This window comes from Miniopterus schreibersii (genome assembly GCF_964146895.1).
Source record: "Miniopterus schreibersii genome assembly, chromosome: X".
NCBI lineage: Eukaryota > Metazoa > Chordata > Mammalia > Chiroptera > Miniopteridae > Miniopterus > Miniopterus schreibersii.
Window position 1 is genome coordinate 25655460 of NC_138104.1, and position 19976 is coordinate 25675435.

At 36.5% G+C, this 19976-nt stretch overlaps 1 protein-coding gene across 4 annotated transcripts in view; it reads left to right on the forward strand.

The window, feature by feature from the left end:
* Nucleotides 1–19976, forward strand: part of MORC4 (MORC family CW-type zinc finger 4) — a 61217-nt gene that overhangs the window by 14667 nt on the left and 26574 nt on the right. For all 4 annotated transcript variants that reach the window (XM_081124989.1, XM_081124987.1, XM_081124988.1 and 1 more), the window contains 4 exons: nucleotides 3291–3423; nucleotides 3747–3875; nucleotides 7187–7306; nucleotides 8912–9012. In XM_081124989.1, the coding sequence (XP_080981115.1) occupies nucleotides 3291–3423; nucleotides 3747–3875; nucleotides 7187–7306; nucleotides 8912–9012 (483 nt within the window). The remainder of the gene's footprint in view (nucleotides 1–3290; nucleotides 3424–3746; nucleotides 3876–7186; nucleotides 7307–8911; nucleotides 9013–19976) is intronic.

A 19976-nucleotide genomic window follows, 5' to 3' on the forward strand; every position in this document is an offset into this window, starting at 1 on the left:
GTTGGTGGGAATGCAGACTGATGCAGCCACAGTGAAAAGCAATATGAAGTTACCTCAAAAAATTAAAAATGGAACTGCTTTATGACCCAGTGATTCCACTCTTGGGATTTTATCCCAAGAAACCCAACACACCAAATGGAAAGAATATATTCACTCCTATGTTCATGGCATCCCAATTTACAATAGCCAGGATTTGGAAGCAGCCCAAGTGCCAATCAGTAGATGAGTAGATTAAAAAGCTGTGGTACATTTACACAATGGAATACTGCTCAGCCGTAAAAAGAAGGAAATCTTATCCTTTGTGACAGCATGGATGGACCTGGAGAGCATTATGCTAAGTTAAATAAGCCAGTCAGAGAAAGACAAGTACCATATGATTTCACTCATATGTGGAATCTAATGAACAAAATGAACTAACAAGCAAAATAGAGACAAACTCATAGATAGGGAGCACGCTGACAGCTGTCCGGTGGTGAGGGTGGTTGGGAAGCTGGTTTGGGGGATGAAGAGATTGAGCAAAAAAGAAAAAAAGAGAGAAAACTCATGGACATGGACAACAGTGTGGTGATTGGTAGAGGAGGGGGGAGTTGGAGGAGGGCATAGGGGGGATAAATGGTGCTGGACACACAATACAGTGTATAGATGATGTGTTGTATAATTGTGCACCTGATACCTGTATAATTTTGTTAACCAGTGTAATCCAATAAATTCAGTAAAAAGGGAAAAAAAGATAAAGAGACATTAGGGTAACAAAGTACAACACACTCTTTAAAAATAAGGACCTCATTCCCGGCCGGCATGGCTCAGCGGTTGAGCATCAACCCATGATCCAGGAAGTTGAGGTTCGATTCCCAGTCAGGGCACATGCCCGAGTTGTGGTCTCAATCCCCAGAGGGGGAAGTGCAGGAGGCAGCTGATCAATGACTCTCTCATCATTGATGTTTCTATTTCTCTCCCTCTCCCTTCCTCTCTCTGAAATCAATAAAGATATATTAAAAAAAAATAATAAAGACCTCTGCATTAGTGCTTTAGAGCAGCTGAATTAGAAGTAGAAAAAACTTTGAAACAGATAAATTTGAACTCTAATGAGGCTGGCTTCAGGTTATGTGTTGAGAGTTAATAAAACAATCTAGAAATACTCTAGAATATATCATTTGTTTAATCTAGTTATGTCAAATGGAATACATTTAACAGTGTCCACTAAAACCTAAAAATCTTTATTATAAAATAGAGATGTTATTTTTATGTTTAATAGAACAAAGTATGAGGTATGTTTATTCCTTTTCTCCTAAATTCAGGTATTTCACCTCCTTCCTTTTTTTAAAATATATTTTTATTGATTTCAGAGAGAGGAAGGGAGAGGGAGAGAGAGAAACATCAGTGATGAGAGAGTCATTGATCAGCTGCCTCCTGCACGCCCCCTACTAGGGATTGAGCCCATAACCCAGGCATGTGCCCTGACTGGGAATCAAACCCAGATCTCCTGGATCAAAGGTCGATGCTCAACCACTAAGCCAAGCCGGCCTGGCTTCACCTTCTTTCTTAGCTGGATTAAATTTATTTAAAACTATGCTGCCCTGGCCAGGTAGCTCAGTTGTTAGAGCATCATCATACACCAAGGCTGCGAGTTCTATCCCCACTCAGGGCACATACAAGAAGCAACCAATGAATGCATAAATAAGTGGAACAACAAATTGATGTTTTTCTCTCTCCATCTCCCCTCCTCTCTCTCTCTAAAATCAATAAATAGAAAATAAATTTAAAAACATGCTGGTTTGTATAGAAAGTACTTTCAACTAAAAAGAAAAAAGTAAGGATGTTTTCACACATTGGTAAATTACATCTTCCTTTGTCCTACTGGGGAAACCTCAAATAATATAATTTATATTATAAAGGATCATTTTCCTGAGGTATTTCCAGTGATTTAAACACATTAAGCAGACTTTTTTCTTTGTACATCGTTTCTCAATTATATAGTAGTAGGTGTTATGTAAATACAGGATTCCATGGTCACATAACTTCAGGAAAAGCTGGCTTGAAGTTTACCATGCTGATTTATTGCAGGACATCTCAGAGGCTTTAATATGCTAATGTTATTTTAATTTGCTTTGAAAATATGTAAGAGTAATATAGTAAGCAGCATTACCCAATTTCAAAAAATGTTTCTCCAGACCTATTTTCCTTGGATGGTGAATGGTGAGGGGCAAGGCCAGGGAAACTCCTCAGAGTATGTGTTAAAGTGGAGTCGGGTAGCAAGAATCAGGATTGCCCTGGAAAATCCACAATATACTATTATAGTGACATGGGCTTTATAAAAGCTACATACCATAATGGCCCTGGTCCAGCCTTGAAGAAGGAGCTACATTTTCACCACAGAACCTCTGAGCTTGCAAAGTCTGAAGTATGAGAGAGGTATCGCTAGAATGTAGGGATGTCTCCGAGGGCCAGGAATTGTTTTCAATTGTATTTGTTCACTCATGTGACCAACCTACCTTCCTTCCCTCTCTCTCTCTTTCTATTTAAGAGAATTTTGGGGTACTACTGTTGCACAGAACAAATTTTTGAAACTACCGTTCTGATTTATATGTTTTCTCCATAACCCACCAGGAGCAAAGATGGGTCTTGGCTTTTTTCCCTGGCAGTTGTTAGTGATATAAGCCAGAGTCTTGGAATGGATCACAACTAAGTGACCCAAAATGATTATGAGAAGAAGAAAGATCTTTATGAAAGGAATATGAGTACTATTACATTTAAATGATAATTTCATAAATGATATTCTAGAGAATATATGCTGTTTCTATAATAACCTTTTTTACCTTCTAAGAAATAAGATCTGTGAAAATCTCAGTATCTCATTAGTCCTTACACAATTGCTGAAATTAGAAGAAATAGGTTTTGATTCATCTATTTATTCAGTTAGGGAAAATGATGTTGAATCACCTATGCAACAATACCCAGAAGGTTGGGATCTTATTATAAGGCCCTTCTTGGAGGATAACTGACATCCAATTGATTTATCACATATGTACACACCTTCCTTTTTTTTTTTCTTTCCTTCTGTACTTGGCATTACCACCTCTATGAAACATAGTAGATTTGTTCAGACTGAAAATACCCTAAATATTGTGTGGTCTTCAAACTGAGTAATTTGTAGTTCGGTACTGGTAGTCAGGGAAAGAAATAGGTACCTGAGTTTGGGCTCATATTGTTTCTTTTCTCTTGGGTTCCTAGTGCATTTTTGTCCTTTGGAACCAGTTTTTGTTAGATTGGTACTTGTCTCTTTTACCCAGAAATAAAGATGGAAAGTCTGAGTTGGACTTTGATACAGATCAATATGACATCCTGGTATCAGACTTTGGCACAGAAGAAAAAGAGGCTGGTGGGGTTACCTCTGAACTGCCAGAAACAGAGTATTCATTACGGGTGAGTAAGAATGGTTTTTCTTCAACAACGAGAGGTAAGATTTCCTCTAACACGAAAATCTATATAACAATATCTCACTTTAGTTATATAAAGATGACAGCCTTTTAGCCCTGTGTTAGGATTCCTTTTCACTGTCTCCACCAAAAGAGTTTAGTGAATAGATTCAACATTACTTTAGTATGGTAGTTGACATAGTATAATATGGTATGGAAACTGAGCCAAATCTTTGCCCAGAATAGACCTCAGTTGCTAGCAGTATTTTAAGGGGGGTTTTAGTAGAATTGGCAATATCATATAATAACTTTCCCTTCACTGTTCCATAGGCATTTTGTGGTATTCTGTATATGAAGCCAAGAATGAAAATTTTTCTGCGTCAAAAGAAGGTGACTACCCAGATGATTGCCAAGAGCCTTGGCAATGTAGCATACGATATATATAAACCTACCTTCACAGTATCCTTACAACTACATGAATTTCATCTCTTCATTTCAGGATTAGATTTCATAGAAAAACAAAATCCTTTCATTTTCTAATTCAAAAATATGTGTTATAGTACAAATCCTATTACAGTATACTCTGTGTTTCTTGAATGTCAATCTATACACTTTTTAAAAAATTTATCTTGCCCAACCAGGCATGGCTCAGTGGTTGAGCATCAACCTAGGATCCAGTCTATCGGGGTTTGATTCCCGGTCAGGGCACATGCCCGGGTTGTGGGCTTGATCAATGACTCTCATCATTGATGCTTCTATCTCTCTCTCTCCCTCTCCTTTCCTCTCTCTGAAATCAATAAAGATAAATTTTAAAAAATTATCTTTATTGTTGAAAGTATTACAGTTGTCCCCTTTTTTCCCCATTGACCTTTTTTACCTTTTATCTTGCACCCACCCCCACCCCAGGCCTTCACCACACCATTGTATGTGTCCAGGGATTATGCATATAAATTCTTTGGTTAATTTCTACCCACCCACCCACCCATCCCTGCCTTCCCTCTGAGTTTCTGGTTTGTTTTTTTATGTGTTTGTTGTTGTTTTTTAGAAATCACCTGAAAATGATTATAATACAAAATCCTGAGACTAGAATGGTTCAGTAGATTCTGAAATTTCTTTTTTTAACAAATATTATTTTTAAATTCTCAGCTGATTCTAATAAGTAGCCAGGTTTGAAACTCTGCTTTAAGGTCCACACCATTTGGTTTGTATTGGAATTTTGTTATGTATTACATTGATTGAAATAAGCAAAATGTTGACCAGAACTTGTTAACCTTTTGGACATAGCATGATTTTTGTCATGACAAGTTCAGACTTATGTTGATGGAAGTTAGGAGAGTGGAAATTTAAGGTTGATTTTCTGGGGTAAGATAAATCTTCAACATGTTTGACTTGGATTTCCTTGTATTTGTGATAATGGCAGCCGCTCAGAGAAATAATTACTCATTTTTACTTCTTACCACCACCCCCGTTGCACTAAGAATGGATTTCAGACACTTGAGAAAATCTTAAGATTATAGAAATTAGGTCCATCTTTGTTGATGGCTTTTGGGGCACAAAAAAAAAAAAAAAGTCTTTGAAAGGTTGAGAACTTATAAGAAATTATGAAGATTACTCTTGTGATTTGTTTTCTAGTAACTAAGAACAGCTCTTGGACAAAGAAACACACACTGTTTACTTTATCAAAGGTGTTATTTATCTTGCTTTGTCTTTCTTCCTCTGACCAAAAATTAGAAATTGATTCCTTTTTTAAAAGCTGTGTAGTTGTTACTCTAAGCAGATTGATTTTCTCTGTTTTGGAAATATGTTGTTTATTAGGAAAGTGGTTTTTTTAAAGCCCTAAACAAACCCAACTTAACAAAGCCAGAGGTAGCACTGTTAGCATTTGTAGGTAAATGAGCTATATCTCTGTATGTAGGCTAAGATATCGGTGCCATAGGTTTAACAAAGCCAGTATAAAGAATTGTTTTTCAACTACTTTTTAAATATATGCCACATTTCTGCACCAGCTTCTGTCTTTTATGGGTTTTTATCAGGGTGACTCCTATGAATACATTCTATTTGTACCTTAACTCTTCTTACCCACTGTTCTCATTAAACTAGTTACCTTCTCTAATAGATTTTGGCTAAACAAATTCACTATAGACATGAGTAAAATGAAACTCCTAATAATATTTCCTCCAAGGTCACTGAGGGGCAAGATCACTGATGCTGATTTATTTATTCCTCAGTTATCTCATGCCTCTTCCTTCTTGTCCTCTCTCCTTATACTAATTTGAGGAACCTCCTACCCCAGTGTACTCCTTCCCCATAATTTGGAATTTTAAAAGTATACCATAGAAAGAATGTATTTGACAATCTTTATCTTTAAAATGTTAATTTTATGGTGTAGAGTTTTAGTGTGTTTCTTTGGGCGAGTTTTGTCCTGTTTTGGTTTTGCATTTGAATAGGGCCTTACTTGTGATTTGATTGGAGCTTCTGGAGCCCAGAACATTATATGTTCTGAACCAAACATTACTGTGTTCTATCATACCTGGCCCATTTGTCACTTGAGTTGATGCAATAGCTTGTTATTTAGAGAGGGATATTGATATCATTTTTAAAATAAGTAGCAAAAATAAATTTTTACTTAACTAATTTGGACATGAAGATTTCTTAGTATTTGTTTTAATGAAAATCTCAGTTACTCTTTCTGCCCTTTATCTTTTTCACTCTCTTACCTTAGTTTTTAAATCAAATCGGACTTGTTAAAAACTCATCATTGTTCATGTTTTATGTATAGTAGTTAGCTCTTTTTATTTCATCTATCCAAGCTTCTTAACTTCGTCCCATGAAATGTGTTACAACAGGACTATTCATGTCCTTTACGTTTAAAAGTGATTTGGTTTTTCACATTTTTGTTGTCATTGTTTCATATGATTAGCAGGACTTATATTATTGCTTATAATTGTGTAGATTTTTATTGTACCGTTTACAGCTCTTATCAGAACCTGGGAGAACAAGCAGAAAATTGAGCAACTATCGTGGGTTAAGAAACATTTTGATTATTTATAAATTTTCTAAATCACTTATGGCATTTTGGTATATATCCTTAGTCTATTCTATGTATATATTTGTATATAATTATTTTTAGATAATGCTTGTTATTATGTTCTGAATATTTCCTAATATTATGAAATATTTTTCAAGGACATAATTTTAAAGCTACATGATAGACCATGTGGATATACCAACATTTATTTAATCATTCTCTTAATGTCAAACATTTCAATTATTTATGTTTTTCTGCCATTATCACTAATTGATAAATCTCTGTAACAAACCTTTATGGGCTTCCTTTTCTGTAGGATAAATTCCTAGAAAAAGAACTACTCTGTCAAGGTAAAGAATATTTGTAAAGCCCTAGCCAGTTTGGCTCAGTGGTTAGAGGCCTGTGGACTGAAGGGTCCCGGGTTCGATTCCAGCCAAGGGCACATACCTCAGTTGCAGGCTTGATCCCTGGCCCCAGTTGGGGCGCATGCGGGAGGCAACCAATTGATGTCTCTCTCTCTCCCTCTCTCTCTCTTCCACTCCTTCTGAAAAGCAACAAAAAAAAATATCCTCAGATGAGGATTAAAAAAAAAAGAATATTTGTAAAGCCACTAATACAGGTTTTTTAAATGCCCTCTTAGAAATGTTTTACCAATTTATATCCAAAGTTTGCTATAATAGAATGCAAGACTTTTTTCTGCCTAAGTTCTGAGTGTTTGTCTCCTTAATGATTTTCTCCTCAGAATAAGCAGGTGAAAATAACTTTTGGGTTCTCTTGCAAGAATAATAACCAGTATGGAATAATGATGTATCACAACAACCGACTCATAAAGTCCTTTGAGAAGGTGGGATGCCAGGTGAAGGTGAGTGATTAATGTTTCTTTGTCACACAAGACTAAAAAGAGTAGGAAGAAGATTTAAAATTTGCAAAGGGAATTAAGTCATTAATGGCTTTTACTCCCATCTTATGATGATTGTTAAATCTTATCCTGGAATTCTATGTTGCCAGTGAGCCATCTTGTGTTGAAAAACTCTATTTCTCAATCTTCTTAGATGTTAACATGGAAACTACTGAATGCATTTCTAGGTAACTATTAATAAGAGGTAGAATCAGAACACCAGCAACTCTGCCATGTATATAAGCCTACTAGAGTTGAAGGTAGCTTTTTATATATTCTTGGGGAGACAATAAGGCGTAGTGGAAGGTGCATAAAATTTAGTGGTTGATGGACAGGATTTGAGTACTGGCTTTTCCACTTACAAGCTGTGCAGCCTAGTCACTTAATTTCTCTGAGGCTCAGTTTCTTACCTGCAGAATGGGAACCACAATAATTTTACCTGCTCTGCCTACCTTATAGCTTACAAGGTTGAGACATTTAAATGGGATAAATTATGTGAAAATGCTTTATAAACCAAACTATACAAATATTACCATCACCTTTAATGTCTTAATGACAATTTAAAGTACAAATATCCACAAGTATTCCATTCATTCCTATTTTACAGATAAGATTGCTAAAGCACAAAGAATGATAAACTGCTTTATATTACACAGTAGGGCAAACTTATATTAGACCCAGGATAGCTAGTTTTCAGCCTATGTTGATTTTCCTTGTTATATCATCTTTATACAACTCAGGTTTGTGTGCTAGTCTAACTACACCTTGACTCAATTCCTTCCATTAAAGAATAAAAAAGAGCCCGGCTGCATGGCTCAGTGGGTGAGCATCGACTTATGATCCAGGAGATCGCGGTTCAATTCCCAGTCAGGGCACATGCCTGGGTTGCAGACTCGATCCTGTGTGAGGTGTGCAGGAGTCAGTCAATCAGTGATTCTCTCATCATTGATGTTTCTATCTCTCTCTTTCCCTCTCCCTTCCTTTCTCTGAAATCAATAAAGACATATTTTTTAAAAAGAATAAAAAGATTTTCAATCCAAAAATACCTTGTATCAATTTGTAATTAATAACTACTGCAAGTCTGACTCACGTTAGTAGTTGATTAGTGGCCTAATTGTTTATTTTAACAGAGTGTGATGATTGCATAGCATTCTTAAATTTTTTTCAGATGAAGTTTGGTTTCAGTTCCTTAAAACAGTAGTATATAACTTTGATTTTTTTAGCAGTGTCATTTTTTGTTCAAAGGAAATCTTATGGCAATTTCAGAATATAAAACAGTTGAAAATGGAGGTAGTATGGGAGAAGTAGAGATGGTTATTAATCCTTGGAAAATCCTAGAAGATCTATAGATCATAGTTTGGAAATTTTGTCCTAGAATTTGCTAGAGGTTCCAATTCAATGTAATATTTGCAGTCTACTGAAGTATATTCTGAGTGTTTCTCTAGATCTCGCTGGCCTTTCCTTGCCCATGATTGTTATGTAACCTTTCTATTATTGTTTGGAATCAAAAGGAAATGCCTCCAGGCAGTCAACAGTAATGTGAATGTTGAAATTAATTTTTTTTCTAAGCCAACTCATGGAGAAGGAGTGGGAGTAATTGGAGTCATTGAGTGCAATTTCTTAAAACCTGCGTACAACAAACAAGACTTTGAGTACACCAAGGAGTACCGGTGAGTCACTCCCAACCTGAAGTGTTTCTGATAGTTTCTTCAGATATGGTTCTGTTCTATGAAACATCTAAAAGCATCTTTAAAAACCAGGCAGATAAATTAACTGAGAATTCCTTCAAATCTATTTTCTAAGATGAAAAATGATTTGATTTTTAAATAAAAGCTTACTAATACATGATACATGAAGCTCAGTTGAGATAAACCTTACATTTAAAAATTATGTAAAGAGCATAGGAATCATTCAGCAAAATACTTCTGGTGAAACAAAAAGCCTTCGAATTGTCTTTTTTTAAAATACATCATCTGTATATTGTATTGTGTGTTGACCACCCAAAGTCAACTGTCCTTCCATCACCCTCTTTTACCTCCCCCACTCCCTTTCCTCTGGTAAGCACCATACTGTTGTCTATGTTTATGAGGGGGTTTTTTTCTTTTGCTTAATCCCAGCCCTTTAACCCCCTTCCTCTCTGACAGCTGTCAGTCTGTTCTTTGTATCTATGAGTCTATCTCTATTTTGTTTGTTAATTTTGTTCATTAGATTTTAATGAAAAGAGATGAGTGGATCTGAAATTATTGAATATTTTGGGAGGAAAGCAGCAGTTTGAAGCTTGTTCCAAAACAGTTTCTTGAAGCCAGTGAACAGATCGAGAGGAAACTATTGGAGCAGCAGGAAAGGCATGTGTGTTTTGATGGAAATATCTAGATTTAATAAGTAACACAAGTAAGAATCAGAAAGTAACTGGGCATTGAGGCCAAACCAGCAAGGATATTTTTAGGAGACCAAGAAAGGAGTTGTTAAAGCCAGTATGTAATAGATTGTTTTTAAACTTTGGGGAAGGAATGAATCACTCATTTTCTTCTTTCATCAAATATTATGAGAGATCTCCTATGTACCAAATACTAGGGGCATAATAATGAAAGAATCCTTGATGTCTATGAACAAATAGGATGAGGTATATGCAAATACGTTAAATACCTATAATGTAATTGCTTTAATGGGGGATATATGCAAAATGGGAAGAACCTTTAATATGCCTAAAGGAGTAGAGGAAGGATTCACAAAGCAGATTATATTTGAACTAAAACTTGAGGGGAAAATTGGAGTTTGCTAAGTGGACAAATAGGGGAAGGGCATTCTACTCAGAGGGAAGTATATGCAAGGACATAAAAGGGCAAGTGGTGTTCTGGGAGGATGGAGAAAGAAGGTATAAGGACATTTTCATTTTCCTTGAAGTCTCAGTAGTAATTTTTTTAGAGTGCAGGAAGTAATTTCCCAAATCTCCTTTGTGTATGTGTGTGCCCCAAAATGTAAAAAAAAATAGGTAAATGCTGTACCTTAATTTATCTGGAACCATAAGAATTTTAGAATTAGGGCTTGACAGAGACAACTTTTTGGATGGCAACCCCAAATTAATTTCAGGGTAATTGGTTCTTGGTCACTAGGGCTACTCATTGGTTATGGTAACTACCTGCCCTCAGTTTTAAGTAAAACGGTCTTTTAAATATGAGTCAGGCTCATTATGGAGATCTTTGACTAGGACTTGACTCTTAAGAGTTAAAGTTTCGAAATGACATCAGTTTGACAGAAGTCTCAAAGCCAAGTCATTCTGTTTCTCTTGAGTAAAAGGAATAGTGACTTTCTGGTGATTAAGCAAATAATTGTGATTTGTGAACTCCAAATGTTAGATATTAAAAATTACTTAACATCTTTCTTATATTATCTTTGCCAAATCCTCATCTACCTTTTAAATTTTAGAGGTATTAGATCCTTGGTTTGTGATTTTAGTTTTAGTATGATGAGTTTGAGGTAATTGCAGGGGATCCAGATATATTCCATCACCAGTAGGTTTATTCAGTTAAACATATAGGATTTCTGACTTAAGTTGCTTAATAAGCTGCTACACATCTTATTAAAAATAGAAAACCAGTATATTATCCTGCATACAGAGCCTTTGAGGATAAAAATTTGCAAAACTCTTGTCCCAGTTATGGCATCATTTTCATTTTCACTCAATTTATTTTATATAAAATGAAAAAGTGTTCCGTTTTTTAAAAAAGGGAATTAGAGAGTGGTATTAGAGAAAGTTGTTTGCTATCACAAACTCCTAAGAGTATTATAGATATCAAAACTGAAAATGATAAAAGAGATAACAGCCTTCATACTGCTGGAATGTTTTCAAATAAATTATGTGTAATATCAGTTTAAATAGTTGTAGATATCAGATTTCAGCTGCAACTATCAGGGCTCAAACTTACAGCATTATTAGAGTAAATTGCAGCTTAAGAAGTGCAATCAACACATACTAACTGAGCACCCCACTATTGCATGGTACAGTGGCTAGGCTTTGTGGAATTTTCTAGAGAAATTCAAGATATGGTTTCTGTCTTTGAGGAGCTTATAGTCTGTAATATCAGGTTGTCACATACATAAAACAATTTAGAGATTAATAAGATGGCTGTTTGATCAATCAAAACCTAAGTGGTATGGTATAGGAAAAATGCCCTGAGAGAACAGATAGGGAAGGTTTTTGGTAGAAAGTATGACTTAAAGATTTGCCTTGAAGGATACAAGATTTAGAAAAGAGAAGGGAGGGAATTCCAGGAAGGAAATTATAGCATGAGCTAAGGTAGTGACAGGAACTCAGAATGGTAAAAATATGGGGAGTAAGGGTAAAGGGAAGTAACTAGAGTGAGGGAAATAGAGTGAGATGGATAGAGTAGGGCCATATTCTAGAGCACGGGTTGACAAACTTCCTGTGAAGGTCCAGGAGGTAAATATTTTAGGCTTTGTGGGCTATATGGTCTCTATATGGTCACAACTGCTCAATTCTGCTGTAGTATGAAAGCATCCATAAACAAAAACAGTCAGTGACCTGGATTGGGCCCACAGGCTGTAGTTTGTCGACCCCTGTCTTAGAGCCACAGTTTCCAAACTATGTGCCTAGTTGCACATAATGAACTCACAGGGAAACTATAAGATATTTTAAATTTTTGAGAGAAATGCAGTGATACTAGACTTCTGTTTATAAACAATAGAAATTGTTTTCTATTGCTGTCATAAGAAATTACCACAAACTTAATGGCTTAAGACAACACTAATTTATTATCTTAGAGTTCTGTAGGTTAGAAGTCCAACATGGATCTCATTGGGCTAAAATCAAGGTTTTGGCAAGGCTGCTTTCCTTTCTGGAGGCTTTAGGGGAGAATGTATTTCCTTGCCTTTTTCAGCTTCTTGAGGCTGCCAGCATTCCTTGGCCTGTGGCTCTCTTCCTCCATCTTCAAAGCTAGTGATGGTAGGTTGAGTCCTTTTTACATCACATCACTCCAGTACCTTGCTTCTATCATCACATCTCTGAGTCTATTTTGCTACATCTTCCACTTTTAAGGACCCTTGTGATTACATTGGATAATCCAAGATAATCTCTCTATTTTAAGGTCAGCTGATGAAACCTTAATTTCATCAGCAACCTTAATTCTCCCTTTCTATGTAACCTAATATATTCATAGGTAACAGGGACTAGGACATAGATGTCTTTGAAGGACCATTATTCTGCCTATCACATTATGCCCTCTGGCCCCCTGATATCCACTTACATCTCACATGCAAGATACAACTAACCCATACCAACATCCCTCAAAGTATCAACTATTACAGCAACTCAAAGTCTAAACTCTCATCTTAATGTCATCAGCTCAAAATCTCATCATCTAAATCAGGTATGGGTGATTCTCTGAGTCTGATGCATCTTGGGGTAAAATTCTTTTCCATCTATACATGTGTCTATTTTATTTTCATATTTTGCTCAGAAAATACAATGGTGGAACAGGCATAGGATACCAGTTATAGATATTTCAGTTCAAATGGGGATAAAATTGAAGGAACAAGGAGTCTCTGGTCCTAATCAATTTCAAAATCTAGCCAAGCTAACTCCACTAAATTCAAGGCCTGGGAATAATCTTCAGGGGCTTGCAGCTACATCCCCTGGATTTAAGGTGCTGTTTTCTGGCCTCATGGCTCCACCCTCAGCATCATCTTTCATTTTTCATGAAAGGTAGCATGTATTTGCAGCTGAGATGTTTCATCAGCCTGTTTCTTGACTATAGAGTTTTGGAGTTCTAACAGCCTTCTTTCATTTTATTCTCTCTTCATCCCTTTCAGTCAAATCTGTTTTTGTGCTAGTATACCATTCTCAAAAACGTTGTGGGTCTCACATGTATGTTGTGGATATTCACTCCATCAGACAAGAGGCTCCAGACAGGCCTTCCGTAGATAACTCTATTTCTATTATTAGCTTCTGCTGAAATGGCTGTGGAGGTCTGAGTCACATGTTTAATCTTTTTAAAGAGCTTTTTGTGACTGAACACTCTGACCTTTTGATCTTTCTGAGATACTAGCAAAAGGTTGTCCAGTCACGACCTTGGCTTTTTCTCTAAAGCATGCTTTCCTGACTGCGAATCTCAAAATTTTAGTATCTTTTACAATCTGGATAGGCTGAGGATTTCCAAAATCATTAAGTCCTGTTTCCTTTTGTTGAAGAGTTCTTCCCTCAGTTTATCTCTTTCCTCTCACATTTTACATAAGCAGCAAGAAGACACCAGGCCACACTTTCAGCACTTCGCTTGGAAATCTCAGCTAAATGTCTTATCACTTACAAGTTCTGCTTTCCACATAACTGTAAGACACAATTCTGCTAAGCTTTCTGCCACTGAATAACAAGGATCACCTTCTGTCAAGTTTTCCAATAACATGGTCCTCATTTCCTTCTGAGCCTTTACAAGCAACACCTTTAACATCCATAATTCTACTAACAAACAGTCTGTTCACAATAATTTTGGTATTATATAAGGGAATTTGTTTTTTTTTCTCTACCATGCTCCTCACTTCCTTCAGAGCCCTCACCAGTGGGGTGTTTAACATCCATATTTGTACTGACAGTCTGTTCAAGGCAATCTAGGCTATTTCTGTTGTCCTCCTCAAATTCTTCTACCCTCTGCCCAGTACCCAATTCTAAAGCAACCTCCACATTTTTAAGTATTTGTTATAGCAGCACCCCACTTCCATGTACCAAAACCTGCTGCATTCCTTTTGATTACAGCATATCTTTGTGTACCTGGGCTTTCAGTGGTTGCTGTGATACAAAACAAGTAAAACATGAAAATCAGTGTTGACTAAGAAATGAGGAAATCTGTGTCCAATTTGATTCCAAGGTTCAAGAAGTACAGTACCCAATAGACATATACATCCCATTAGTAAATAATTGTGGTTATTTAAGAATGAAATAGAAATTTTTTTTTAACTTATATATATTATTTTTTTCAAATGGATTCTAAACTTTAGTTCATAAGTACTTACTAAGTTCTTTATACCTAACTATTTAATAAGTAGAACTGGTACATATTTATTTTGACTTAAGGGTGCCATGAAAAATTTGAGATACTAAGGGTGCCATAAACAGGAAGGTTTGAGAACTTCTGTCTTAGAGGGATATTGGGTAGAGTGAGTTGATGCCTTAGCCAGGTGTGGGGAATGTCCTGCCCGGGAGCCATACCCGCGAAATCATTTGGTTTGGCCCTGCCAAAGCCCCACCAAAGAGAAGCCGTTCCAGCCATCACATTAGGGGTGAGTTAATTAAATGTTTGACCAAATATAACAGCCTAATTTTTAAGTTGATAATTTTGTATGACCCTTGAATGATTTTATAAATATCCAAATGACCCCTTGCAGAAAAAAGGTTCTCTGCCCTTGTGCTTAGGATATGAGAATTAATTGTGTGTGCTTGATTAGGGAAGTGAATTGAAACACTATCTTAAGAATATAGCACAAGAAAAAAAATTTAAAAAAGAAAAAAAAAAGAATATAGTGCAAGCTGACCCTTGAACAATGAGAGGGTTAGAGGCTCAGACCACCCATGCAGTCGAAAACCTATATACAATTTAAGCCGGCTCTCTGGATATACAAACTCCCCACTGCAAATCAAAATTACCATTGACCCTTGAACAATGCAGGTTTGAACTTTGCAGGTCTGCTTATGTATGGATTTTGAACAATGTGGGTCTGAACTACGCAAGTCCACTTATATGTGGATTTAAAATTTTGTTTGTTTGTTAATCTTCATTCCAGGATATTTTTTCCATTGATTTTTAGAGAGAGTGGAAGGGAGGAAGGAAGGGAAAGAGAGAGAGGGGAGAAAGAGAGAGAGAAACATTGATGTGAGAGAGACACGTCAATCGATTGCCTCCCATAAGTGCCCTGACCAAGGATCGAACCCACAACCTAGGTATGTGCCATGGAGGGGAATCAAACCCAAAACCTTGTGGTATATGAGGTAATGCTCCAACCAACTGACCCACCTGGCCAGGGCAAAATTAAATTTCTTTTATGTCTGTTTATAAGTGGATCCACACAAAACCCACATTGTTCAAGGGTCAATTGTACATTATACTTATACACAGCTTTATGGTTTATAAGGTACTTTACATGAATCATATCAGTCGATACATCTGGCAACAGGGTATAAGATGGATTAAAGGAAGGATTAAAGGCTATTGGAGTAATATAGGTGTGAAGTGAAGGGCTAAAATAAGAGTAGCTGTGTAAAAGGAAGTATATAACAGATTCTATGAAAAAAGATCAGCCTGGCTTGGTGTGGCTCAGTGGTTGATTGTCAACCTATGAACCAGGAGGTCATGGTTCAGATTCCCAGCCAGGGCACATGCCCAGGCTGGGGGCTCGATCCCCAGTAGGGGCTGTGCAGGAGGGAGCTGATCAATGAAGACTCTCTCATCATTGATGTTTCTCTCTCTCCCTCTCCCTTCCTCTCTCTCTGAAATCAATAAAAAGCATATTTTAATATGTTTTATTCTTTATTTTTTAAAATATATCTTTATTGATCTCAGAAAGAGTAAGGGAGAGGGAGAGAGAGATAGAAACATGAATGATGAGAGTCATTGATCAGCTGCCTCCTGCATACCCCCTACTGGGGATCGAGTCCCCAACCTGGTCATGTGCCCTGGCCGGGAATCTGAACCATGACCTCCTGGTTCATAGGTTGACCATCAACCTCTGAGCCATACCAAGCCGGGCAAAAAGCATATTTAAAAAGAAAAAGAAAAGAGAAATAAGATCAAAAGAATTTGGTGATATATTGATAATGGGGTATGGGAAATAAAGGAGAAGGAAGAATCAAAGATCACTTCAAATTCTCAAATTTAGTAAGTAAGATCATTGATAGAATGAGGTTCGGAAAAGGAACATTTTCATAGAGTGACAATGGAAGAAACTAGATTGCACAGGATTAAGACAGGAGAATAAAGAAGTAGTAGATATAAACCACATATCCCAGGATTAGGGAAGTAAAAGGAAGGAAATTCATAGAATAGTAAGGCCATGGTTTTTGTCAGAAGAAATGGGGTTTCAAAATACATGAGAACAATACCTTAATTGAAGTGGTAGTTACATGACTGCATACAATTGTCAAAAGTGATAGAACTACACACTTAAAAAGATGAATTTTCCTTTATGTAAATTTTATCTCAATAAATTTTAACTGAGCACGTGAGAACAGATGTTTATTTTTATTTTTAATTGAGATAAAACTCACATAACTTAAATTGTACAGTTTAAACTCACCAATTTAAACTGTACAATTGAATTGTACAGTTTAAACTCACCAATTTAAACTGTACAATTCAGTGGTTTTTAGTATATTCACAAAATTGTGCAACCATCATCTACTGTCTAGCTCCAAAACACTTTCATAACCCCCAAAAGAAACCCTTTGTTCATTAGCAGTCATTCCACATTTCTCTTTGTCTTCAACCTCTGTCAACCACATATCTACTTCCATTTTTCACATTTTTTATTGTGGCAAAATATATATAATAACCATCTTAACCATTCTTAAATGTACAGTTCAGTGGTATTGAGTACATTCATATTGTTAAGTGACCATGACCACCATCCATCTCCAAAACTTTTCATTTTGCAAAGTGAAACTCTATACCCATTAAACAATAATTCCCCATGACCCCTCACCAACCCCTGGCAACCATCACTCCACTTTGTTTGTATGATTTTGACTAATCTAAGTACCTCACATAAGTTAAATCATACAATATTTGTCCTTTTGTGACTGGCTTATTTCACTGAGCGTAATGTGCTCAAGCTTCATCCATGTTATAGCATGTATCAGAATTTCCTTCCCTTTTTAAGGCTAAATAATATTCCACTGTATGTATATACTACATTTTGCTTTCCCATTCAACCATTAATGGACATTTGGGTTGCTTCCATGTTTTAGCAATTGTGACTTATAGTCTAGAATGGTCCCCCCTTATCCACAAGGGATATGTTCTAAGACCCCCAGTGCATGCCCAAAACCATGGATAGTACTGAACCCTAGATATACTACTTTTTTCCTATACATACATACCTTTGGTAAAGTTTAATTATAAATTAGGCACAGAAAGAGATTAACAACAACAATGATAAAATAGAAAAATTATAACTATACTATAATAAAAGTTATGTGGATGTGGTCTCAAAATATTTTCTTGTACTCTATATATGGTATGAATATGCTAGACAAAGGGATGATTCCCATCCTGGGTGAGATGGAGCAGGACAGTGAGAGATTTCATTCTGCTACTTAGAAGAGTGCGCAATTTAGAACTTATGAATTGTTTATTTCTGGAATTTTTCATTTAATATTTTTGGGCCATAGTTTACCGGGGGTAACTAAAACTGCAAAAAATAAAACTGCAGATAAGGAGGGAGGACTACTTTATTTTGTCTAATTAGCATAGCCATTCTTGCTCTCTTTAGGTTACTATTTATAAGGAATATCCTTTTTCATCTTTTCACTTTCTACCTACTTGTGTGTTTCTGTCTAAATTTAGTCTCCTTGTAGACAGCATATATTTGGATCATGATTTTGTTTTGTTTTTACCCATTCTACCAATCTCTGTCTTTTGATTGGGGGTTTAATCTATTTTTTTAAATTTATCTTTATTTTTTAAAGTATTACAGGTGTCCCATTTTTCCCCCCATTGACCCCCTCCACTCCACTCCCGCGCCCTCCCCAGGCCTTCACTCCATTATTGTCTATGTCTATGGGTTATGCATATATGCATATAAGTTCTTTAGCTAATCTCTTCCCCTCCACTCCCACCCCCCTTCCCTCTTCCCTCTGAAATACAACAGTCTGTTGCATGCTTCAGTGTCTCTAGGTCTATTTTGTTTGTTAGTCTCTTTTGTTCATTAGCTTCTTCTTAAAGAAGACCCTTCAACATTTCACGTAATACTGGTTTGGTGGTGATGAACTCCTTTAGCTTTTTCTTAACTGTGAAGCTCTTTATCTGATCTTCAATTCTAAATGACAGCTTTGCTTGGTAGAGTAATCTTGGTTGTAGGTCCTGGTTTTTCATCATTTTGAATATTTCTTGCCACTCTCTTCTGGTCTGTAAAGTTTCTGTTGAGAAATCAGCTGACAGTCGTATGGGTGCTCCCTTGTAGGTAACTAACTGCTTTTTCTTGCTGCTTTTAAGATTCTCTCTTTGTCTTTAACCTTTGGCATTTTAATTATGATGTGTCTTGGCGTGTACCTCTTTGAGTTCCTCTTGTTTGGGACTCTCTGTGCTTCCTGGACTTGTAAGTCTATTTATTTCCCCAGGGAGGGGAAGTTTTCTGTAATTATTTTTTCAAATAGGTTTTCAATTTCTTGCTCTCTTCTCCTTCTGGCATCCCTATAATGTGAATGTTGAGCCACTTGAAGTTGTCCCAGAGACTCCTTATATTATCTTCATATTTCTGGATTCTTTTTTCTTCTTGCTCTTCTGATTGGGTATTTTTTGCTTCCTCATATTCCAAATTGCTGATTTGATATTTAGTGTCCTCTACTGTTGATTCCCTGTAAATAAACAGATGAATAAAATAGAACTAGAGGCATGGAAACATGTAATAGACTGACAAATCTTAGAGGGAAGGGGGAAGGGAAGGCAGGAAGAGATTAACCAAAGAACTTATATGCATATATGCATTACCCATAGATATAGACAATAGGGTGGGGAAGGCCTGGGCAGGGCAGGATCCAGGTGGAGGGGGCAATGGGGGGACAAAAGGGGGACATCAACAATAAGGAGGGACTTCTATCATTTTGCTATTTGTTTTCTATATGCTTTACAGATTTTGTGACTCTTGTTTCCTGCATTACTATCTTCTTTTATGTTTAGTTGAGTTTTCCTAGTGAAACGTTTAAATCTTCTCATTTTCTTTTGTGCATATTTTATAGTTGTTTTCTTTGTGGTTACCATGGGGATTACATGATCCTGTGATCAGGAGCAGCAAAAAGCTATCAGAGCTCAGAGTCCTGATACTTGAAGGACAGAGTTATTTTTTTCCACCCTGGGTCCTGCAAGCTACTGTTAGGATGTGTGCACATCTGCCTGTCACTGGGTTGGGGTAGGGGATGGTAGCTACTATGGTGCTAAGAGCTGAAATTTGCCAATTTACCATCTAAGCCTTCCCTTGGAAGTTTCAAGTCTCCAATAGACCCCAGAGTTCCAAAAAGTTTCACCATACAGATTCTGCCAGTGCAATTGTTGTCTAGGTGGGGAGTAAGATTCTTGGTGCTTTCTACTTCACCATCGTCCCAGAATCCTGTCTAATTTACTTCTTTTTAAAGTAGATTTAAAGTAGAATTTTAAGAGAAAACAAGGAAGAGTTCTTCATCTGTTACTTGAGGGAAGGATATAAACATAGAAGTAGGAACATTGGTGGGTTTGGAGGCGGGAAGGAGACCTCATATATGATTACTTTAATATTCTCTGTGTATTCAGGATCTAATTTAATATGAATAAGGTGGAGGTAAGGAAAAATTCCTCTTAAGGAGAGAAGAAGTCTATAAAACCCTTGGGGAACGATCCAGGGAGTCAAGGGATTTTAAACATACTAATTCTGTAGCACT